Genomic DNA, 24,845 nt, shown 5'->3' with positions numbered 1-24,845 from the left:
GCTTGAAATAATAAAGTACATGATTGCTTTCTACCTGAAAATTAGCACATTCTTCCATTATGAACCAGGGTAGTAGGAGCCATATCTCCTACTTTGACCACTAAATTCACAGATGTTTGTTTCTCTCATATGACAGGGAGCTCAACATACCCTTTATACTCTTTACTGCTGTGAAACCACTGGCTTTTGTGAGACCTGCTTCCAAGTCTGGCTATTTAATATGTCAAGAAATAGAATATATATGTATATATTTATATATGTATATATATTTATATATGTGTGTATATATGTATGTATATGTGTATATATATTTTAGTATTTTCAATCATTTATTGTTTTTTTATTTATTGCATTTGGATACAACCAGATTCTATTTTCACACTCAATGTTTATTTTTACTATTCAACTCAGAATTTAACCCTGTTTTTAAAAAGATGTTTCCTAATAGGGCTTAACACGTAAAGAACTTTAATAGACACTTGTTTTTGTGGTGACGGGGATTGAACCCAGGGCTTCATACATGCTGGGCAAACACATCACCACTGAGTTGCAGGGAAGTTATTTTAAGCGTAGCTCCTCCCTCTCTGCTCCTGACTGGTCTCGTGACAGACATCTGCCCTTTTTGGGTGAGTGTTTATTGAGTCATACCCCATGACAGGTAAACTCCATCTGAGCCTCCTTTCCCGCGAACTCTCAGGCCAGCTCTGCGGGTCAGCTGGTAGGGTGTCAAACGCGCGCTACAGGGCTGAACTCTGTCATGCTGTTCTTGGTCATCATCGTCATTTGTGCAACCCTGGGTACCACCGCTGGTGAGTGGGCTCATTGTGTGTCTTCAGAGCGGGAAATATCTGGTGAATCCAGGGCGGCGGTTGGCTTCCAGGGAGCTCGCTAGGCTGGCTCTGGAGGGGTGCGGAAGGGTGCGGGACGCGCTGCGACCCGTTTGCCACAAAACCTCAAGGACGATCTTCAGGATGCAGCCTTCCATCAGCCTTGCTCTTTTTTTTTTTTTTTTTTTTTTTTTGGAACATCCTGGTTCTTTGGAGAATGTGGAGTCCCCGGGTCTGCCTTTCATGGGTCCACTTCCCACCAGTGAGGGGGACAGTTTCCAGCATCCCAAAGCCCTGTCCTCTCTCCGGAATCAGCAGCATGTTCTCCCTAGAGTCCTGAGTACCTGGAGTTAGGGGTCTTCCTTTCTTCCTGCCAGGAGCTGGTAGGGACATCCCAGGCGCCCACTGCCCTTCCTGTGGCTGTGGCACTGTGGCTGCTCCAAACACTCAGACTGAGGGAGGTTAGAAGCTGAAAAGTTTGGCCAAGAGATTCTTCCAGTGACTTCTCTCATCCCCCCCCTCTCAAGGTCCCCTAGCCTCCTGCTGCCTGGGGGGCGGGGTCTTCTCCCCTCTTGCATCACCTCCCTTACCTACTATGAACTCCAGTGTTCTCAGGGGTTCTGTCCATGCCTCCTCAGCTGCCTATTGCACACACCCCACCCTGTGTGACCTGTTGCCCTCCCCCTCTCTGCTTTCCCCTCCTGCCTGCAGTTCCCTGATCTATTTCTAAAGTGTCCGTGCTTCATCTCCTCTCCGTCCCCACTGCAGGTCCCCCCTCCTTCCCTGGGAGTCACTGCTTAGAATAGCTGTACCCAATACTGCTGTAAGAAAAAACCCCGCTCCCCAGGTTCTGCCCTTCCCAGACCCAAACTTCGTAGTTAAAAACAAAACAAAAACAAACAAAACAAAACAAACAAACAAAAAAAAGAAAGAAAGAAAGAAAAAAAGAAAGAAAAAAAAAGCTTTTTAGTTGGACTGTTTTTTTCAAGTTTTCTCTTCCTCCTCCTCCCCTCTACCTCCCCTCTTCTTCCTCCTCCTCCTTGTCCTCCATCTTCTCGTGTTGATCTATTTCTAAAGTGTCTGTGCTTCATCTCCTCTCCCTCCCCACTGCAGCTTTTTCCTCCTTACCTGTGAGTCTTTACCTAGAGTCGCTGTTCCCAATGCTGCTGTAAACTGTCCCCCACCTTCCCAGGCCCAAACAAAGGATTTTAGTTGGACTGTTTTTTCAAGTCTTCTCTCCTCCTCCTCCTTCCTGTTCTTGTGTTGAATTACTTATTTTAATGAATTTGTCTTGTAATACAAATGTAAAAAAGATTCCTACCATTTTAACTACAATTAAATATAAACTTCAAAACTGACTAATAAAAAGTTAATTTTTAAACGTTTTCAACTATAAAGATATCAAATATAATACAGAATGCTGTTTACAGTATTTAATGCTGTTACAGTATTAAATATAAACTTCTTAGCATTCCAAGAGTATCAAATTGCTCTTCCTACCAAAAAAAAAGTATTTCTCTAAGCAAGTATGTACCTTCTAGTGTTTACAGTTTTTAGAAATTAAAAGCAAAGAACTTTCAACATGAATATGATTTGAATACTTCTGAGTCATCTAAAAGTTCTACCTGATTTCGGTAGTAAAAGTTCATAGTCTTGGCATAAGAAATCATGTCACAGTTTGAATGTTAGAAGATAAGATAAAGAAACCATAAGATAAAGAAACTCTAGCATCATTTAGTACATTTTTTTGTTAGATTTTTTATGTTGCCAATAAGAAACCGGATTTAATGTCATCATTCTTCAGTTAAATAAGAGGACCATGAGATTTCTGTTGATCTGTTTCTTAGCTGATTACTATCAAATGTGCACAGACAATTCTCATCAGAGCATTTTCACATGAAGCTAATCAGTTTTCATTTAAATAAAATTAATAATACATGTACATGTAGATTAAAACTAAAATAACCATATGTAATCTAACGTGGACCATTCAAACAAAAAACTGAGAAAGTAGCCACTAGAAAGGAGACATGCAGGAAAAAAATTAAATGGAGATAATACATTTTTCTTGAATCCTTAAGGCAACTGCTCCCAATGTGTTCAGAACAACTAAAGTCAGAAAGAACATGTAAAATGTGAAAATTTTCTCTACAGTTGAAATAAACATGTTTTAAGAAGAGAGAAAGGGGGGAAAAACAAGCAAATCCCATGTTTTGTAAGTTTGGAAAACTGAAGAGTATATAACATGGGATTAGTAATTTATCAAAAATTGAACCCTAGATTTTCTTTTGAGGGGAAAAAAGAAAAACAGTTTTTGAAACAAGGGCATAAAACAGACTTCAAATTGAAACTCATACTTACAATATTGTGTTTGTACTGAAAAATACTACTAGAGATAAAATTAAGTTAAATTTCAGGTATTTTCCATTAAATGTGGGTAAAATTACAATGCTTATATAGCAAATAAAAATCAGGAATTTATTTTCATTTATAATATATTTCAGGAAAAGTTTACTCTCCTCAGAGATCAAAATTAAATAGGAATTTTAAATTTTTAATTGATTGATTTCCACACCTAGGAATTATGATGGTAATGTAAAATAAAAGTTTAATTCTGCTGAACTAAAACTCATATAGATTCAGTTTTTTTGATGTATGAAAATAACCAATTTTTTAAAAGTTTTAAATTTTTTCTTTTATCAATGTAAAACTATTCAAATAATCACAAGAGATACTTTATATCAGAAAAAAATTCACATGATACATTCATGACACTCCAGAATTACAATCAAGACAGTAGTAGTCACCCTAAGACAGAATTTCTTTCTGTCACCTCTATTCTGTATATATAATCTGTATTTCACATCATCTACACAGAAATATTTATCACAATCTGATAGGTAGAAAAAAATCTTTTTTGCCTTCTAGAGCTCATGTAAATTTACTCAGTTTTCTTAGTACGTTTTCTTTTAACATTTTCTGAACCATCAGTCATGGTTTTTGAGACCAATGAACCAGTGCCATTGGAAGATGATTTTCTTCCACATTTCTTTTCCTACAATGGAAACTGTTACTGCCAGCCAAAGAACATCCAACTCAATATATCCTCAAAAGGAGCACCAGTCACAGAAAAAGTCTCTGTAACCATCATGCTATCTTTGTGGCCACAAGAAAAATGGTATAAAGGAACATAAGATTATGCTTTGATATGGTCAGATGATTTGTGTGCTGAAATGTGAAGATATGGGACCCCAGTGATATTGCCGGTTACCTTGAGGATTCCTGCTTCCTCAGATGTTGAAGTATAACACCAGAGAAGCATGCTGAGTCAAGCTTAGAGTAGAAAGTAAGAAACTTTACTAAAGGAAAGTAGAATAGACTTCTCCTGAATGGAAGAAGGGGACCCAAAGGTGGAATCCATGGGATGAGTAAGTCTTGCCTTTTTAATAGATTTTGTTCTCCTGTTCTTCCCCCTCATCTCTTCCCTTCCTACCTACATGACTAGGTCCAGGAGATGTAGGTGAGATGGCAAAAAGTTGAGAAGAAGATGGGTGGGGAGTGGGCGGGAAGGGCAAAATGGAGTGATTCAGGCAGGTAGAATCCCAGGGGGCATTAATTAACAACTCCTTGCTTGCAAACTTTTAAGAAGGAAAGTAAGGGTAGGTAAATTTGGTAATCAATGGACTCCTGAAGGCTTTGACATTCCATTCTCCCAGGGGTGGTCTCTAACTTCCCAGGCCTCCATGGTCTCCATTTTCTCTATTTGACCTGATACACTATTTCTACACTAACTGCCTGTTCTCAATTCAGGCTTCACCAGCAGGGTTACCATGGAAGAATAGGACATCTTCAGCCATTCATCACCTTCTGGTTTCCAGTCTCCTTTTACCAATCATTCAAAATTCATGATAATGATACCATCTGTACCTTGGGCCCATTCAATAGCTATCATGACTAGCTAGTCATTTTTTAAATAGTATTAGCATGTGTGTCTCCACTATTTTCCAAGTTCTGATCACTTCTTTCATTCCCACATTCACAAGTTGAGCAGGTAAGAATGAATAGCCCTGGGAACTTAGGGCCTATGGGCAAAAAATATATAATATACAAGATCAAGGATGCCAGGAAAATATTGGTATGGTTTGCAAGAAACCTCAATGGAGACTCTGCAAGCAGTATACATGATAAAATTCCTCTGCCAAGGCAGTGGAGCACAGCAGTAAACCATCTTTAAACAGGATTCTTCCACACCCTTTCACTGCTCCCAGCTGATGCTTCAGCACCATCACAGACACCAGATAATGGGTGAAGTCAAAATAGGGGAACATGGACATGCATCAGCTCCCTTTCACTTCAGCTAAGCAGCCTCTGCTGGGGGTTCCCCTCTGGTGTGGTGGAAGTGGGGGAAGGGATGGCCACTCTAGCTGGCTTCAAGTTTTTATTTTCTTTTGGTTAACACATAGTTGTATAAATTTATAAGATGCAGTGTGATGTTTTCATACATGTGCACATTTTATAATGATCAAATGAGAAATTAGCATATCCATCGACTCAAATATTTATCATTTCTTTGTGACCAGAACATTAAAATCCACTCTTTTAGCTATTTTGCAACAAATACTACATTATTATTTACTGCAGTCCTCTTGATGTGCTATAAAATGGCATAGAAGTTATTCCTCCTATCTAACTGAAACTTTGTACCCTTTGATCAGTATCTCCCCTCTTCTATCTACTCTCTACCTGTGCTAACCAGCACCCCTTCCAGTCTCCACTTATCAGTGAGATCATTTGTGTCTGTTTTATTCTCTCTTAAAGTCTTCTAGGTTTATCTATATTGTCACAAGTGACACAATTTCCTGTTTTTAGAGTCTTTTTAAAATATAAATATACTGGGGGTTGATCTCAGGTTCTTGTGTCTGCTAGGCAACCCCTCCATCCCTGAACTTCATCTTCAGTCCTAATTACTTTTTTGTTGGTGGTGTTGTTAAAACTGATTAGAATTCTTTGTGTGTGTTTGTCACGGTGTATTGTTCTTTTGTATTTCTTTTGTTTTGTTTTATCTTGGAGGTGGGTCTTCTTTGTTGACCATGCTGGCCTTAAACTCCTTGGCTCAAGGAATGCTCCTGCCTAGCCTCCCAAATAGCAGACAAGCACCCTAGTGTCTGGCTCCTTGTCTATTTTTTGTTCTCTATGTTTTCTTATTGTGCATGATAATTGTACATAATGGTGGAATTTGTTGTTACATATTGATACATGTACACAATGTAACAATGTCATTGTCTAATATCACCCCCAGTACTTCCTTTTTCTATCTCCTCTCTCTCTCCCTTGGTTCCTTTTCTACTGATCTCACTTCCATTTTCAAGAGACCCTTCACCCCTTTCTTCTGTTTTTCCTCTCTAGTTTCCACATAAGACAGAAAACCTGTGACCATTCACTTTCTGAGTTTGGTTTATTTTGCTTAACATAATGTTGTCAAGTTTGATCCATTTTCCTGAAAATGGAAACATTTCATTCATCATTATGGCTAAGTCAGAATATGTTTATATATACCATATTTTCTTTTTTTATTCATCCACTGATGGAAATCTAGGCTACTACCGTACTTTGGCTACTGTGAATCGTGCTGCTATAAACATGAGTATGCATATACTACTTGCATATGATTTTAATTCTGTAGAATAAATACTGAGGAGTGGTATAGTTGGGTGGTAGTTCTATTGCTAGTCTCTTGAGGAACCTCCATACTGATTTCCACAGTGGTTGTACTAATTTAAAATCCCACCAACAGTGTAAAAGTGTTGTTCTTTCTCCACATTTTCTCCAACATTTAGTATTGTTTGTATTCATGATGGCTGACATTCAGACTGTAGTGGAAGGAAATCTCAGTGGTTTCGATTTGCATTTTCCTAATTGCTAATGATGCTTTCATGTATTTGTTGGCCATCTGTATTTTTTTGAAGAGTGTCTTCATTTACCCATTTGTTAATTGAATTTTTCATGGTGTTAAGTGTTTTGAGTTCTTTATATACTCTGATTATTAATCCTCTGTCAGAAGAGTAGTCAGTAATGATTTTCTTTCATTCTGTAAGTTTCTCTCTTCACATTCTTAACTGTTTTCTTTGCTGTACTGAAGCTTTTTCATGTGATGTCATCCCATTTATTAACTTGTGACATCATTTTCTGAACTTAAGGGTCCCATTGAGAAAGTCATCACCTGTACCTGTGTGTACCTTTTTCTTCTAGGAGTGGCACAGTTTCTAGCCTAATCCTGGGTCTTTGATCCATTTTGAGTTGACTTGTACAGGGAAATAGAAGTCACACCTCATTCTTCCACATATGGATAGCCTGCTTTTCAGCACCATTTTTTTTAAAGGTTGTTTTTCTCCAATGTGAAGAATCAGATATCTGTATCTGTGTGGGTGTGTCTCTGTGTCCTCTTGATATGTATGTATATACATATACATAGGCATGCCAAGTACCATGCACTTTTTGTTACTATTGCTCTGTATTATAATTTGAAGTCAGGTGTTGTGATGCCTCCAGCATTGATTTTTAAGCTTAGAATTGCTTTGGCTATTCTGGGTCTTTCATCCTTCCAACTGCATTTTAGAACTGTTTTATATAGTTCTGTAAAAAGAAGTCATGGTTATTTTGATGGGGATTGCATTGAATCTGTGTCTTGCTTTTTGCTTTATGTTCCTTTTAGCAATATTCATTCTGCCTATCCATGAACATGGGAAGTCTCTCCATCTTCTGTGTCTTCTTCAATTTCTTCTCTGTTCCATAGTTTATATTGCAGAGGTCTTTTACCTCCATGGTTTGATTTATTCCTAGGTATTTTATTTTTTTGAGGCTATTAGGAAAGGGATTGTTTTTCTGATTTCTTTCTCAGGAGATTCATTATTGGTGTATAGGAAAGCTATTGATTTTTGTATGTTGATTTTGTAACCTGCTACATTGCTGAATTTCTTTATTAGTTTTACTAGTCTTCTGGTGGAGTTTTTTGGATCTTTAAGAATAGGATTGTTTCATTTAGAACCATTGAAAATTCAATTTCTTGTTTTCCTATTTTTATCCCATTGATTTCCTTCTTTTCCTGTTTGATCTGGCTAGAGTTTCTAGTAATATATTGAAGAGGAGTGTTGAGTGTAGACATCCTTTTCTTGTCCAGGTTTTCAAGGAAATACTTCCATTTTTTTTCCTATTCAGTATGATGTTGGCTTTGGGTTTGTTGAATATAGCCTTTGTGATGTTGAGGTATGTTCCATCTATCCCTTGTTTCCTCATTGTCTTTATCATGAATGGGTGTCATATTTTGTTAAAGGCTTCTATTCATGTGGTGTATTGCATATGTTGATTTGTGAATGTTAAATCATCTTTGCATCACTGGGATAAATCCTTCTTAGTCATGATGTGCAGTTATCTTAATATGTTGTTGAATACAATTTGCTAATATTTTATTAAGAATTTTGGGGGCTGGGGAGATAGCTCAGTCGGTAGAGTGCTTGCCTCGTAAGCACAAGGCCCTGGGTTCGATCCCCAGCCCCCAAAAAAAAAAATTTATTTTTGCATCTAAGTTCAGCCAAGATATTGATCTGTAGTGGTACTGGTTTCATAGAATGAATTTGAAGTGTTCTTTCCCATACAATTTTGGGAATAATTTGAGGAGCATTGGCATGAATTCTTTAAAGTACTGGTGTCACTCAAATGAGAATAATTGTGGTCCTGAGGTTTTCTGTGTTGGATGGTGTTTTAGTCAGCCTGCTTATTACTGTGAGTAAAAGTTCTGACAAGAACAATTTTAGAGGAGAAAAAGTTTATCTGGCACTCATCATTTTAGAGATCTTGAGCCATAGATAGGCAACGACATTTTTCTGGGACCTAGGTGAGGGAGAACATCAAGGTGGAAGGGTTTGGAAGAGGATAGCAGCTCAGGATATAGCTATCTAGAAGTAGAGTGAGAGAGCGCTTCACTTATACAATATAAACTCCATAGGGCACGTCCCCAGTGACCTAAACCAGTTAGCCACAGCCTACCTGCCTATAGTTACCTCTGGATGAATCCACTGCTTAGGTCATGCCTCTCTAATCACATCACTTCTAAAAATCCTTCCATTGTCTCACACATGAGCTTATGGGGGGGTCTCCTCATATGCAAACCATAACAGATGACTTTTTATTATTGCTTCTATCTCATTGCTAGGTATTGGTCTGTGTAAACTTTCTATGTCTTCTTGATTCACATTTGGCAGGTCATAGGTATCTAGAAAAATATCCACTTTTTCTAGGTTTTCCAATTTATTGGAGTACACATTTTCAAAATTGTCCCTAATAATCCTCTGGATTTCTGTGATACCTCTAGTCTTTTCTCTTTTTTCATTTCTAATTTGGGTCTTTTCTCTTTTTCTTTTGCTTCTTTAGCAAGACCTTTTCAATCTTGTTTATATTTTCAAAAAACCAACTGTTCATGTTATTAATCCTTTTCATTGTTTTTGTATCCTCTATTTCTTCAATTTTACCTCTGATCTTATGTATTCCCTTCTACTGGTTTTGGAATTGGTTTGTTCTTGTTTTTCCAGGGTCTTGAGATGCATCCTTGATTGTTTTTCTGGGATCTTTCTGATTTTCTAAGATAGGTGCTGATAGTTATGATCGTTTCTCTTAGAACTCTGTTCAGAGTGTCACTGAGGTTCTAGTATGTTGTATCACTATACTTTTTATACTTTTTTATACTTTTTTAGACTCAAAGAATTTTTAAATTTCTCTCCTGATGTTTTTTCTATCATTCATTCATCATTCAAAAATGTATTGTTCAATCTCCACCTGTTTTTATAGTTTCTGAAGGTTATTTTTTGGTGTTGATTTCTAATTTCATTCCATTATGATCAGGTAAGATGCAAGGGATTATATCAATTTTTAATATTTGTTATGAATTGCTTCATGATGTAATATATGGTCTGTTTGTGGGAAAGGTCCATGAGTAGCTTAGAAGCAACTGTTTAGGGCTAAAATTGGGTGAAATATTCTTTCGAAGAGTGTTAAGTCCATTTGATTTATAATATATTTTTAGTCCAAAGAGTCTTTACTGAATTTATGTCTGGGTAACCTACCTACTGGTGAGGTCGGTGTGTTGAAATCAACTAATATTATGGTTCTGGAATCTGAGTCTTTCATGTATGTAGTGACTGTTTTATATAGTTAGGTGCACAACCTTTTGGGTTTTAAATACTTAATATGGTTATTTCTCCTTGGATTGTTCACTTTACCATTATGAAGTGACCTTTGTCTCTTCTGATCAATTTTGTCTTGAAATCTGCTTTGTTGGGTCTGAGAATATAAACTCATGCTTTTTGGGAGGAGGGCTCTGTTTGCATGGTATATGCTTTTCATCTTCTCACTTTCAGCCTATATCTCCTTTTCCTGTCTGGTGAGCCTCTTACAAACAACATGTCTTTGAGTCTTGTTTTTTAATTCATTCTGTCCACCTACATTTTTTAATTGGAGAGGTGAGACCATTTACATTCGATGTTATTACAGAGAGATACCTATTACTTCCTGCCCCTTTGTTTTATGTATAATGTAATTTGTTCTGTTTATCATTTGCTTGGCAACTCTTCAAATGAGACTTTTCCATTTGTGAACTCTGGATGTTTTTTTGTTTGTTTGTTTGTTTGTTATTTTCTGTGTGAATTATGTACTTAAATATTTTCTATAGCACCAGCTGAGAACTCATGAATTCTTTTTGTTTCTGCTTATCTTGTAAAGTTTTTATTTATCCCCTATGGTGGGAAGTTTACAGTTACTACAGACTCTCTCATCTGCATTCATCTAGAGCAATGCTCCACTCCTCACCCTAACCCAAGTTCTTCCGGGGTCACCGGTATGTCATATTGAACCCCCACTCCCAGGTCATTCCTTGCCTAGGCCACTAATCTCTCTTGTCCTTTCCATCACCCCTTTCCATCCATTGCAGAAAAAGGCTCTTGGTCCACATGCTCCTTGGTCTTCCCCCTCCTTTTGGTTCCTTTACCTCAGAGGGCTTCAGCTACCTCAATTATGGATCCAAAATCTGTGTTTTGCTTCTTGGTTGGTCTTGGTGTTCCTCTACTATGGCCTCTCCCAGCACCGGATTCCTCCTGGGATGTTTTTGTTTGCTTGTTCATTTGTTTGTTTGTGCTGGGCATTGAACCCATAGTCTCAACCACACACTCCACCACTGAGCAACACCCCCAGACCCTGTGGTGGTTTTCTAACCTGATACTCTTTTGTGGTGTGACCAGCTGCCCACCACCCCCTTCCTGTCTGAAGGGCCTCCCCAGGTTTTACAGCTTGTCCACCTGCCTTGATTCTTTCTTCTCAGGCCTCCACTTCCTTCTTCTTTCTGATTCTACATTAATCTTAGTACACTGCCCTGATTTCTGTTTGGTGTTTAATTATGGTAAAATGGACATAATGTACAGCTTATGCTTTTATCCATTTTAAGTTTACAATTCAGTGGCATTCATTGTTCACATTTTTGTGGAAACTGAAAGTCTCTGTACCCATTAAACACTAACCATCCATCCTCCCCACCCCAGTCCCTTGGGTCTTTCTGCCAGCATTCCACATTCTGTCTATATGAATTCAAATCCCTAGGTGCCTCGTACAAGTGCAATTATACAGCACTTGTCCTTTCATGATTGGCTTTTCCACTTAGTATAATGTCCTCAAGGTCATCCATGGTGCAACAATTGTCAGAATGTCCTTCCCCTTTTTTTTTTTTTTTTTTTTTGTGGTGCTGGGAATTGAACCCAGGGCCTTGTGCTTGCAAGACAAGCACTCTACCAACTGAGCTATCTCCCCAGCCTGTCCTTCCCTTTTAATGCTGAATAATATTCATTTTGCATATAAGCCATGTTTTGATTAGGTGCTCATCAGTTGATAGACACCTTTTGTCTTTGGGACAAAAAATGCTGCTGTGAATGTGGGTGTACACATATCTCTGTATTTCCCTGCCTTCAGCACTTCTGTTTTTATGACCAGAAATAGAATTATTGGATCATATAGAAAGTATTTTTTGAGCATTTGGAGGAAACCACATACAATTTTCATAGCAGCCGCACCCTTGTATATATAGGCAAGCAATGAACAGCGCTGCAGTGTTCTACGTAGTTATGAAGTTGTTTGTTCTGCATTTTTTATTCTAAACAGTAGTCATACTCCTGGGTCGAGAGTATAATGTTATTGTGCTTTTATTTTCATTTTCCTAATGACTGCTGATGTTGAGTATCTCCCTCTGGGCTTATTGGCTCAGGGAACTGGCTATAGAGAGCATTTGTCCACTTCTGAATAGGTTCACTTTTTTTTTTTTTTTAATGGATGAGTTGTTGAGATTCTCTTTATTTACTTTTTTATGGAGCTGTAATTATCCCAGGCTCTTGTACATGCTAGGCAAATGCTCTACAACTGAGCTCACCCCAACCCAGCATTTCTTCATATGTTCTGAATGTTTATCTCTTATTAGATATGTGACATGCAAATATTTTGTCCTATTATGCAGGTCACCATTTCTGTGAGTGTTCTTTGGTGTACAGATGATTTTATGTTTTTCATTTTGTTGGGTCCAATTTATCAATTTTTTTTCCTCTGTTGTCTGCACTTTTTGTGTCATATCATTGAAAATGTGGTCAAAACCTTTGTTTTGAAGATTACCACCAATATATTCTCATATATATACATTTGTTTGTTATTTTGTTTGAATTTGCTACCTTGGATTGAACCCAGGGTCTTTCACATGCTGGTAAGCAGTCTACCACTGAGCTACCCCCCAGGCCTTTCTAAAATTTTATTTTCAGACAGGGTCTAGCACAGGTTGGCCTTGAACTTACATTCATCCTTCTCAGTCTCCTGAGTAGCTGGGATTACAGGCATATATCACAACATGTAGCTGCCAATGTGTTTTCTTCTAAGAATGGTTTTATAGTCTGCATTTTTTTTCAATTTGTGTGTGTGTGTGTGTGTGTGTGTGTGTGTGTGTGTGTGTGTAGGCACTCTGAGTATTGAATCCAGGCATAGCACAAGCTAGGCAAGCACTCTATCATTGAGCTATATCCCCAGGCCTGAGTTAATTTCTGTATATGAGTAAGTAAAGGATCTAACTTCATTATTTCTCTGTGGAAATCCATATTTTCCAGCACCATCTATTAAAAAGATACATCAAGTAGTGGGGGTTAGGGAAAAATAGAGGTGCTTTGGATTAGTCACAGGGGAGTGAAAGGAGGGGAGGAGCTATGGGGGTAAGAATGATAGTAGAATGATTCATTATTATTACCCTTATGTGCAAGTATGATTACAAAACTGGTGTAACTCTACATATGTACAACCCGAAGAATGAGAGGTTATACCCCATCTATGTATGATGGGTCAAAATGCATTCTGCTGTCCTGAATAACTAATTAGAACAAATAAAATAAATGAACAAAACAAAAGAAAAATAAAGAAGAAAAGATACATCAGGTCTTTGGAAACACTGCCACATGCCTGTTCTCAGGAGAGGCTAGAGGAACATTTCCTTTCCCCACCTGGGACCTGGAGATGCTGGTATTTTACTCTGGAACAAGCCCACTATTTCACATTCCTTTAAGGTACAACCTCACTCAACACTTTGGGATCACCACCCTCTCACCCACTGCCACACCCTGCCTGCCCCACCTTATCCATGAGGAGTCTGCAAAGAGATAGCACCCCCACCACCACCCCAGGCCCCTGCCATCCTTGGTCTGCACACCAGTGTCCATAGGTCCTTCCTGCATCCTCCCTGCCCTCTCTAACAAACCTTGACATGCACCATCCAGTACCTCTCTTTCCCCTGCATGACAGCCTCTCTTGAACACATTTCTGTACCCGTATGATGTCCATGGCCCTGTCTTGGGCCCTGCCCTACATGCCTGCCCCTCTCCATTTCCCCTATTTCCATTCCTCAGTGCACCTCTCCTTCCTCTCTACTTTCCTGTATTGTACTTTCTTCTGTCCCTTTGTCTCTGTGTGTTTGCCGACTCCTCAGGGTACTCAAGACAGCAGAGCCTTTGTAGTGAGCAGTAATGAGCAGTTGTTTTCAGGAAGAGGTGTCATCTGTGGTTTCCTCTTCCTTGCATTGGAAACCTTTCTTCTGTCCTTTTGTCTCTGTATGTTTGCTGCCTCCTCAGGGTGCTCAAGACAGCAGAGCCTTTGTGATGAGCACTAATGAGTAGATGTTTTCAGAAAAAAAGTGTCATCTGTGCTTTCCTCTTCCACAGGGGCTCACAGTCTCCACTATAACTTCACAGTGAGATCTGAAGGTGGATCAGTGCAATCAAAGTCCTTCGCTGAGGGTTATTGGGACCATCAGCTCTTCCTTCAGTATGATAGTGACAATCAAGGAAGTGCAGAGCCCCAGGGGCCATGGGCAGAAAAACCTCTGGGAACTGAGAACTGGAACACAGAGATGCAGGACTTGGCAGAGCAGAGCAAGAAGCTAAAAGCAACCCTGGCAGATATCAATGCCCGACTGGTGCAGAGAGAAGGTGAGTGTTGGCAGGGACAAGTGTGACGTGAAGTTTTCTCCAGTAAAGTGGGTGAAAAGAGCAGGGACCTGTGTCTTCTCGCTGCAGTTGAATGGGGAGGGCAAGCAATGGGCTCCATGCAGCTCAGCACAGGGGACTTTGAGGAGAGCCAGGTTGAGGTCTTCTGCAGGCTAGTGTTTTTCAGTTGGTGGGCAGGGAGACAAGGGGGACCAGGGGATGGAGAAGTGACTGGTGGGTGGGGACAGGGTCTCATTCCCTCCAGGAAACTCGGGGCTGCAAGATTCAAGAGGACAACCGCACCAGAGGTTTCTGGAATTTCCACTATGATGGGGAGCCCTTCCTCTCATATCATCCAGAGACTCGCAGCTGGAAGGTGCAGCCATCCTCAGCTCAGAACTTGGCTATGGAAGTCAAGAATTCCTGGGATGCAGATGGCATGCAAAGCAAGGATTACTGGGCCCACGTGCATGGAGAGCTTTGTGGAAGACTTAGGAGATATCTGTTCTCCTGGAAGGGCTCCTCCCACTCCTCTGGAGCCTCTGCCAAGGGGACCTTGTGTGAGTTTATTGTGTTCTTATGTGCCTTTCTTGTTATACTACTAGATACAGACAGGATGATATATGTGTCCAGACACTAGCGAGGCTCACCTGCCTGTTTTCAAGCCAGCCTGCTATCATAGAGACCTCCCACCTGGTCCCACAACCCTGGACCCCCACAATGCCCCCTCGACCTCACAAACCAGATTCCCTGCAACACTCCCTCCTCAACATCAACATGTGGAATTGAGCCTGTGAGGCCACAAGCCTGAGACCCATCCTCTGCCAGTCAGAGGACTCAGGCCCAGGCTCAGAACAGAGTTGTAGAAGGTCTGGGGTCAATGAGGTCTTAGGCCAAAGTCAGAAGAGTGGAGAGGACCAGCCCTGTTCCCTCCCTTAGAGGGCGGTGACTCTTGGTCACATGACTGACTAGTTTTGCCCTTTTTTCTCCAGTGTCTCCAGCAGTGAATGTGACCTGTGATGAGGCCTCAGAGGACACCATCCATGTGACATGTTGGGCTTTGGGCTTCTATCCCCAGGATATCTCTGTGACCTGGCATCAGGATGGGGAACCCCTGAGCCAGGACACACAGTGGTCTGGGGGTGTCTTGCCATATGGGAATGGAACCTACCAGACCTGGGTGTCCACCAGTATTCCCCAAGGACAGGAGCAGAGGTTCAACTGCTGTGTGGAGCACAGTGGGAACACCAGTACTGACTCTGTGTCCTGTGGTGAGCCTGAGGGTCCCAGCAGGGGTTCCCAACCAGGTGAGTCAGTGACCAGGGTGGTGAGAGGGGACAATACTTGAGGTTTCAGTACCCAGAGTGTAACAAACCTGCTTTCAGGGACTGCACTGCAGCTCCTAAAACGATGGAGCATCTCCCTGTGTGTTGCTGCTGGTGCTGTTCTTCTTGCTGTGATTCTTGTTTGTGTCTTTTGCTACAAGAAGAGGAGGACAACATCTGCTGTGGAGTGTTCAGGTGAGAAAAGTGGTCAGTGACTGGAGATGGCAGGGCCTGCTTGGTGTTTCTGGACCCCTCATGCCTCCCGCTGCATGGAGAGCAGTGGTGGTGACCAACCTTCCGGAACAGGGGATGCAGGTTGTATCTGTGATGGGATGGGAGCCATGTCTCCAGGTACATCCTTAGCCTGCCAAAAGCCAGGGTCGTCAGCATTTTTGAAAGTCCAGCGTCAGCTTCCTCTGGCTGCAGAGTGAGGAGTGAGCAGCAGTGGTGCTGTGGCTCCTGCTGTCTCATCTCTCTCTCAGGTTCTGCAGGCTTGACCAGGGATCTGTGTTGGGAATGGTGGGCTGATTGGTGTGGCCTAGATTATCATGGCCTCAGGAGGGTCACAGAATAAATAAGTTGTGATCTCTGGGTGCTTAGAAACTGGAGAGGATTTTCATGAGTGGTGATACCTCTGGTCCCTTCCCCTTACTCTCCCCCAGTCTCTCCAGCTGCCATGAGCAAACCAAGAAAAACACCCACAGGGCCAGAGCCCTGCCAGTGCAGCCCCTGGGAGGCCCTGGTAGAGCAGGCCCATGGCTCTGCAGCACGGACAGTCACCTCTGTTCTGTGTGCAGCATTTGCAGTCCCTCCTCAGGAGCTATCTCCTGGGTGTGTCTCCTGGGTCACTTGGGTCCCCAGTCTCCACGCTGTGCCCCCCTCACAGCTCTTCCTCCTTGAGTGACCTTGCAGATGACAAGGACAGGAGAATAGCTGATGGACCTTACCATATGGGGAGAGAGATCAGTCAATAGGGCAGCTGTGGTCACCGTTTTTTTCCTATGTCTTGAATTGTCCAGTGTAGCCCCTAGGGATCTTGGTCCCCACAGGCTGGGGCAGACACCTCACAACAGGGACCCATCCTGGTGTCTCCACTAGAAGGGCAGGCAGCTCTGTGCTCTCTGCTGCTCCCACCTGTGGCCTCTCCAACAGGGGAACAAGGGGAATATTAGTTCTCCTTTACTCTGGTCAGAAATGTTTGCCTGGAATGTCGCTAGGGCAGTGCCCCAGCAGAGAGTGGGAAAGGCCTGTTGCTTATTTCCACAAATTTCCACTCTAAATGTTGAATCTTAGTAAGGATGTTTCCAGTTTCAGCTGTATGGTGGGAACAGCAATTCTCAGGTGCCCATGTGGTGATGTGCACTAAGGTCACACTTGGAGATGCCTCTACAGGAGTGCCCCCATGGGAGACCAGGGTTGTGGCCATGGCAATGTAAGGGTGCAGAGTGTGGGCCAACAGTTCACACTGCGAGAACTCAGGAAACCCCTTGTTTTTGAGGGGATAAGACCCCTGAGGGCTGTGAGGATTGTGTCCTGTGGAAGTCCCCACTAGAAATGAAGGTAGGACGTCCAGGGCAGCCTCAGGAAGCAGGAGCCCTTCAGGAGAAGCTACATTCCCAGGGGTGGGTAGACCATCAGGTAGGAGGAGGTAAAAATGCAGATTGAGAGCCTGGGCAGGTGCAGAGGGTCAGTGATTCCGAGTCTCCTCTGCATGGGCTGTTGTAGGTCAGGTGAGCAACAGATCATGTAGCAGACACGTTTTTCCATTCTGAGCTTCCTGGTGCACTTTCCTGTTAGGAGCTGCTGGCTCAGGGCTGGGAGGGAGGGGTACTGAGCTGTAAGTGGGAGAGACCCTGCCTGGTGAGCACCTGCCTCTGCAGGGGAGGAGGGCTGTGTGAGAGACTGTGCCCGGGCAGGAAGGAGCAGGAGCTGCCCTCTCTGGGAGGCTCCACTCTGTAGGGAGTGAATTGCCTCTGGAGGAGGGGGCACTAAACTTCACTTCCAGATCCTGACCCTGAATCCTGTAGCCCTTTCACTTCCTTCCATGGTGGAAACAGAGGTGGGTGACCCGATTGATGGAGACACAGAGGAGCCTGATACGGGCTGGAACATGGGATGAGGGGGAAAAAAAAAAGTCAGGGCATTTTCTTCCCTCAGGAAAAGGCCAAATCTGATTTTGAGAACCCGAGAAGACAGAGTGGTCCCAAGGGAATAAAGAACAATATTCTGTGACCTATTGAACACTGACTGGTTCCCCTCTTCTGCAGATCTCCTAAGCCTACAAGTCTGGAATCAGCAGCAGAGGGCACCAAGAAACCACACTGGACCCAAATGGACTTTGCTGAGAGCTCCTTGGGTTTCATAGGGAGCACAGACTGTGCAGCCCTGCTCTGGCCAGCACTTTCCCTCTTGGTGCTTTGATTTCCTTACTCTACAGTGTGAAAACACATATTTACCTACTCTTGGGATTGGGGGCACATGTGAGGTGCTTGCAGATATCCTCATTGTTTTATTGTATTTTAACATATTATATTCTATTATAGTATTTTAATAAGTGAGGTTTATTTGCAAGTGTCCTTGTGCTGCCTTCTCCCAAGAAACCTAATATGCTGACTCTCGTTGAGTGCTGTACTAGATATGTTCATTATTTTATTGTATTTTAACATATTATATACTATTATGGAATTTTAATAAGTGATATTTATTTATAAGTATCCTGGTTGTACCTTCTCCAAGAAACCTAATACACTGCTGTCCTTCAAACCCTCTTCAACTTTTGACCTTACCTCTTACCTGCATCATTTTACACTATAAATGTTTAAATACTTTAAAATATGAAACATATCTGGTCAGTGTTCATGTTCCAGGAAGGGAAAGTGTGAAAGGGTCAGCAAAATGACCTATTTGTCTCTATGTTTATTACAGTTGTAATGTAATGCTGCTCCCCCGCCCTTTCCGCTGCAGTCATTTCCACGCCTCCCAACTACTTCTCAGTCTGTGAACATCCTAGCTAGCTAGTTCATCACTAAGCTTGCAAGTATTCTTCTCTGTTATTGGTCCCATTAGCCTGGCAAAATTCAACTGCTTAAGGATAGCTTCCCTGCCATCTTTTCTCATGCTTTCTCTCTCCTACTCACTTGCTTTCTATCGCACTCCCTGCCCGCAGAGAGACACGACACCTGGTTCTTTTCAGCTCTTTATTGCGCGCGTCTACTTCCTCATAGTTCTTTCTTTGTTTTTTTTTTTGAGGAACTTACACTCCAATATATACAGTACTTGTAACCAATCAGCCTTTTAGCACGAGGAGAGCATGCACAGATACAGGCAGCAAAGGCAGGCATACAGTGGACCTGCACTGTCCATCAGGGAGCTCAGCCAATCCCTCGAACTTCCTCAATACGATGTCAGTTGTTTGTGCAAAAGTTAACTGCTCTGGCTCACTGCCAGGCGCCATCTTAGCCTTGCCACACCTAGGGCCAGGGGTCCGGCCGAAACCCCGACAGTTCCCCCTTTTCTCTTTTAAAAAGAAAAGGAAAGCTCGGGACCGTGCCTGTCTTAGGCGGAGTGGTCAACCACCGTCCTTACCCGTCATCGGATAACTGCAGAGCATGCTACAGCTCCTGTCTTAGGTCGGTACAGGGGTCACCTCCTTCCTTACCCGTCTGGCTAGCGATCCAGCATCGTGAGCCATACTTGTGGGGAACTGCCGGCCTCTAGGGCAGCCATGGCCTGATGGAAGATGATACGATCTCTAGCTTGATCTCGGCGCATGCGCATGATAAGGCGTGTGAGGAAGATAACAGTAATAACCATGAGTGTACACAGAGCTCCCATTCCTGCCCATTGCTTTACAAAGCTGAAAGAGGAGGATAACCAACTTAGCACTTCAGACATTGGCGCTATATCGACTCTAGTAGCGTTAAGGCTAACAATTTGAGATCTAAGAATAGCAGTAAGATTATCAAATGTATAAGACCAATTGGTACGTAGCTGAACAGACAAGATTCTAGACAAGTTTGCTGCATAGCTGAAGTTATGGTAAGCTACAGGTGTAACGCACAGTCCCGCCAGATGATAAATACATCCCACGTTTAACAGTTCCTGTAAAATGTCCATTTGTTCTTGAAGTAAGTCCACTCGCTGGTTTACTAAAAGAATCCCTGCTTTTAAGTGTTGATCCACTGTCTGCTGAGTAGATAAGGCAGTAGCAGTCTGTTGAACCACCTTATTGATTGTGACTGCAGATTGTACAGATGTAGTTAAGGCTACAGCTGCTGCAGTGGCAGCTGCCGCTGATGCAACTATGGCGGTAATGACTGCTGCGGTGATTCCAAAGTCCCTCTTATTTCTGGAAAGCAATACTGGCAATTCATCATCTGTAACAGAGACTGGCATAGGCAAGAAGGTAGGAACACACATTAAGTCTGCCAGCAGGAACCTAGAAGCATTTTAACATTGAGAGATAGCACAAATCTGAAGTACAATTGAGAGAAGCAGTTGTTTTGTTACATAGTTGAACTGTTCCTCCTAAGAGACTAAAAAGAGGTAGTAAGTTAGTTTATTTTGTGGAAACACACAAACTGAGCCGCAGCTCCAGTAAAGCACTGAGTTACCCTTATTACCCAGAGTTAAAAAACCCCAAACAAAGAGACAAAGAGAAAGTTTATCTTTAGGGGACCTGAAGGTCTCCTCTATTCCCCCTTTTTGTTTATAAAGAGTATTTTTGAGGGTGAGATGTGTATGTTCAACAATACCTTGTTTTTGTGGGTTATAAGGTACATCTGTGGTTAGAGTTATTTTAACTTTAGTGAGGAATTGGTTCTTACCAATTTTAGTTTTTAAAGAAAAATTTAGACTTTATAACGTAGTACAATTTTTAACAGTTGCTTAACCATAATTGTATAAACCCCTATTTTTAAGATAATTGTTTTAAAGAATAAAACTTAATATGTCGCTCCCGCCAGCAAGAACGACCCGGAGACGTGATGGGTGGCAAACTTCCCTATTAACAGCTGATTCTTCTTTTTATTTCTTCCTCTTTTAGGGAAGTTATTGTCACTTATATAGGTTATATCAACTAATTAGAATATTCATGATATGTGGGGAGAAGATAGACGTATATGGGTATAACTTGAAGCACCTAAGAATCACGCAAGAATCATGCAGAGGCCCTGACCAATTACTGAGACTTCCTCAAGGTGAAGTTAGTTGTATACGTGCAGAATAGCAGTTTTTCAACCTCACTGGCAGCTTGCCAGGCGCCATCTTGGCCAGGCTCCACCTAGGGCCAGGGGTCCGGCCGAAACCCCGACAGTTCCCCCTTTTTTCTTTTAAAAGAAAAGCTCGGGACCAAGCCTGTCTTAGGCGGAGTGGCCAACTACCGTCCTTACCCGTCATCGGATAACTGTAGAGCATGCTACAGCTCCTGTCTTAGGTCGGTACGGAGTTACCTACTACCTTACCCGTCTGGTCAATGGTCCAGCCTCGCGAGCCACACTTGTGGGGAGCTGCCGGCCTCTAGGGCAGCCATGGCCTGATGGAAGATGATACAATCTCTAACTTGATCTCGGCGCATGCGCATGATAAGGCGTGTGAGGAAGATAACAGTAATAACCATGAACATACAAAAGGCTCCCATACCTGCCCATTGCTTACAAAGCTGAAAGAGGAGGATAGCCAACTTAGCACTTCGGACATAGGGGCTACATTAACTCTAGTAGCATTGAGACTAACAATTTGAGATCTAAGAATAGCAGTAAGATTATCAAATTCGTAAGACCAGTTTGTTTGTAGCTGAGCAGACAAGATTCTAGACAAGTTTGCTGCATAGCTGAAGTTATGGTAAGCTACAGGTGTAACGCACAGTCCCGCCAGATGATAAATACATCCCACGTTTAACAGTTCCTGTAAAATGTCCATTTGTTCTTGAAGTAAGTCCACTCGCTGGTTCATAAGGAGTATGCCTGCTGTTAGATGTTGGTTTAGGGTCTCTTTAGTCTGTAAGGCTGCAGCTATATTTTCGGCCAAGTGATTGACTGCTGTTGCTGTAGGTATGGCAGTTGCTAGTGCTGCTGTTGCAGAAACCACTATTGCAGTGACCATAGCCGCTGTGATGTCAAATTCTCTCCTGTTTCTTGATAGTAACACTGGCAATTTTGCATCTGTAACAGAGACTGGGACTGGTAGGAAGGTAGGAACACACATTAAGTCTGCCAGCAGGAATCTAGAAGCATTTTAGCACAAATCTAAAGTACAATTGAAAGAAGCGGTTGTTTTGTTACATAGTTGAACTGTTCCTCCTAAGAGACTAAAAAGAGGTAGTAAGTTAGTTTATTCCGTGGAAACACACAAACTGAGCCACAGCTCCAGTAAAGCACCGAGTTACCCTTATTACCCAGAGTTAAAAAACCCCAAACAAAGAGACAAAGAGAAAGTTTATCTTTAGGGGACCTGAAGGTCTCCTCTATTCCCCCTTTTTGTTTATAAAGAACATTTTTGAGGGTGAGATGTGTATGTTCAACAATACCTTGTTTTTGTGGGTTATAAGGTACATCTGTGGTTAGAGTTATTTTAATTTTAGTGAGGAATTGATTCTTACCAATTTTAGTTTTTAAAGAAAAATTTAGACTTTATAACGTAGTACAATCTTTAACAGTTGTTTAACCATAATTGTATAAACCCCTATTTTAAGACAATTGTTCTAAAGAATAAAACTTAAGAGACACAAAGTTAAGAGTAAATTAGTGTTTCTAAGAAATCCTTGTCATTTTACCATGTCATTTTACCCTATAGATTGAACTTTGGCTTATATCAGAACATTAGTATTTTACCTTAGGAAAAACCTTAAATAGCTTTAGCTGTTTTACATACACACAACCAACTTAGTTACACACAGACTTGTTGAAACTTGCCCTTTGTTACACACAGACTTTTTTATCCAGAAACATTTTCTTTTACCTTTTACTAAATATATTTTATACCCAGAACCTTTTATTTATTTATTTATTTATTTTTATCTGTTGACACCTTTTTGTTCACATTTTGAAACAACTCTTATGAAATTTCTGAATTTAGATAAATCACCCTATTTTAATAAGATTAAATATTTTGTTGTTTATAGTACCCTTAATTGAAACACAGTTGAAACTTTTGGGACCCTTTATATATAGAATTCCACTTGTTAGGACATAACTTCTAATAACCTTGTTTTTAGTTTAGTGATGACACAAAGCAATTTTAAACCCTTTATTTACCATCCTATGAAAACACCAATAATGTTTAAGTATGATACCCCATGGAATTTGAGGAGTTAAAAGTACTTGATGTTATTTAACAATTAGCATTTTAACTTTGTAAATTAACCAGACGTCTCTACAAACACATTTGAGTAATCCCATACATGTTAACTCCAATTTATTTATTTTATAAAACCAAGATATCAGACAAGTGTCCTGAACAGGATCTGCTGCCTCTTTCCTGTTGAAGAAAAGTCCTAGAAGCAATTGATATTAGACATTGTTTAACATTAACATTTCATTAGTTTGACCACCTGGAAACTTGCAAGTTATTTTTAAAAATATTTTACTTTTATTAGTTTACCCAATTTAAATTGAACCTTTTTAAATCATGTGAATAAAAGTATTTGGATCCATTTTTAAATTTTAATTTTAAGAGCTCTCAGTTTTGATGCAGATAAGACATAACACCAGACAGTACGACATACAAATAACACAAAATCAAAGGCCTTGTAATTTATAGGTAAATGTTCATTGCAATGAAACAGCTGTTTAAAAAACTTCAGTTGAATAAAAAATAGAACTGATCAAAAATAAAATCATTAACCTAGGTATGTAGGATCAAAATTATGAGCTCAAAAATACAGCATTAAAGAAAAAACAAAACAAGAATCCTGAAGAATAAGTTAGTTTTTTGTAGCAGCCCAGGAGTTAAACGGACACTTTTTTTTTTTTTTTCTTCTTTTCTTCTTATCTTTAGGTTACCCCCCTTTTCTCCTTGAGACGCTGTAGTTACATTCCAATGTGGCAGGGGGAGGGAGGATCACCCAGGACTTTTTAACCCCTTTTTTGCCTGGTTGAGAAATCAGGTTAGGTTTGAATGCAGAAAATCAGAAAACATTATTTTTTACTACTTTAAGGAATGGAGCTGCTGAGCTCTCTGCCTAGGGGGACCCTCCCCTAAACTGATTTTTCTCTTTGTGCTCTGTTTGTGGTTTTATTTGTACTTTCTCCCTTTTTTTTTTTTTTTTTCCACTGCGCCACTGCATATTTTTGTAAGCTCAACTCTTTTGAGTAACTCTTTTTTTTTTTTTTGTAACGCCTTTTTTTTGTCTTCTAGCTGCTGCCCTATGCCCTCCAATTCCCTTAATGCCTGTTGACTAATTGAACCAGCTTGAGAACACTTTGTTTCTTTACTAATTTTATTTAACTCCATCTCTGAGAGTCCCTCTTCGCTCTCATCAGAATCTGACTGAGCGCTAACAGAGCCCTTTTGTGACTCTTCTTTTACCTTTTCTAACACTTCCTCTCCCTGCGCAACTGCCTTTTGTAAAGCCTCCCGAGGGGAACGCAAACAAGTTCTGACTAATGACCAAACTGCTAACGTCCCTGGGAGCGTTACCGGACAGCGCTTTAAATCTTCCCCCGGGTGTTCCCACTGTGGGATAGTTAACAATCCTTCTTCCAGAAACCAAGGTGAAATCTCCTCTACCTGCTTTAAAAATGCCCAAGCAGTTTGTCTTTAAGGAAGTGCCGTTAGCTTTAAGAATTTCTTTCAAGGGACCTTCCATTCTACATCTAGCAACCTCGTTCCCCATTTTTTGAGGAAACTTTCACCTCTCGTTCCTAGGAACTTTATCACAATCACAATATTATCGTCTCTAGGAAACCTCCCTGTCCACTGACAGATCTGGGTGCACACTTTCACCGATCCGTTGCTCACCTCACTCACCTCTCCGCGGCACGTAAGATTCCCGGGGCTTCAGCACCACTTGTCGCTCCCACCAGCAAGAACGACCCGGAGACGTGATGGGTGGCAAACTTCCCTATTAACAGCTGATTCTTCTTTTTATTTCTTCCTCTTTTAGGGAAGTTATTGTCACTTATATAGGTTATATCAACTAATTAGAATAT

The 24,845-nt window shown here is 41.2% G+C and overlaps 1 protein-coding gene, 1 non-coding gene and 1 pseudogene across 3 annotated transcripts; 2 read left to right on the top strand and 1 right to left on the bottom strand.

Annotated features, from left to right (window-relative positions):
• Positions 1-664: 664 nt before the first annotated feature.
• On the top strand, positions 665-18,730 carry LOC124988688 (MHC class I polypeptide-related sequence B-like). Of its 2 annotated transcripts, none has more exons than XM_047558376.1 (6): positions 665-809; positions 14,108-14,374; positions 14,620-14,931; positions 15,364-15,678; positions 15,771-15,891; positions 17,964-18,730. In XM_047558376.1, the coding sequence occupies exons 1-6, from the start codon at positions 758-760 to the stop codon at positions 18,115-18,117; spliced, it is 1,221 nt and encodes a 406-aa protein (XP_047414332.1). In that variant the 5' UTR covers positions 665-757; the 3' UTR covers positions 18,118-18,730. The 2 variants fall into 2 exon arrangements, with proteins under 2 accessions (XP_047414332.1, XP_047414333.1); XM_047558377.1 differs by having other exon boundaries at positions 15,757-15,891.
• Positions 3,769-5,161, bottom strand: LOC124988450 (trimeric intracellular cation channel type B-like; annotated as a pseudogene).
• On the top strand, positions 8,303-8,384 carry Trnat-cgu (transfer RNA threonine (anticodon CGU)). Its single transcript has one exon. It is a non-coding gene; the product is annotated as a tRNA-Thr (tRNA).
• Positions 18,731-24,845: the final 6,115 nt, after the last annotated feature.

The sequence above is a fragment of the Sciurus carolinensis genome, chromosome 7 (genome assembly GCF_902686445.1).
Source record: "Sciurus carolinensis chromosome 7, mSciCar1.2, whole genome shotgun sequence".
NCBI classification, from domain to species: Eukaryota; Metazoa; Chordata; class Mammalia; order Rodentia; family Sciuridae; genus Sciurus; species Sciurus carolinensis.
Note: the sequence above shows the minus strand (reverse complement) of the source record. Positions and strands in the feature narration are given on the sequence as shown.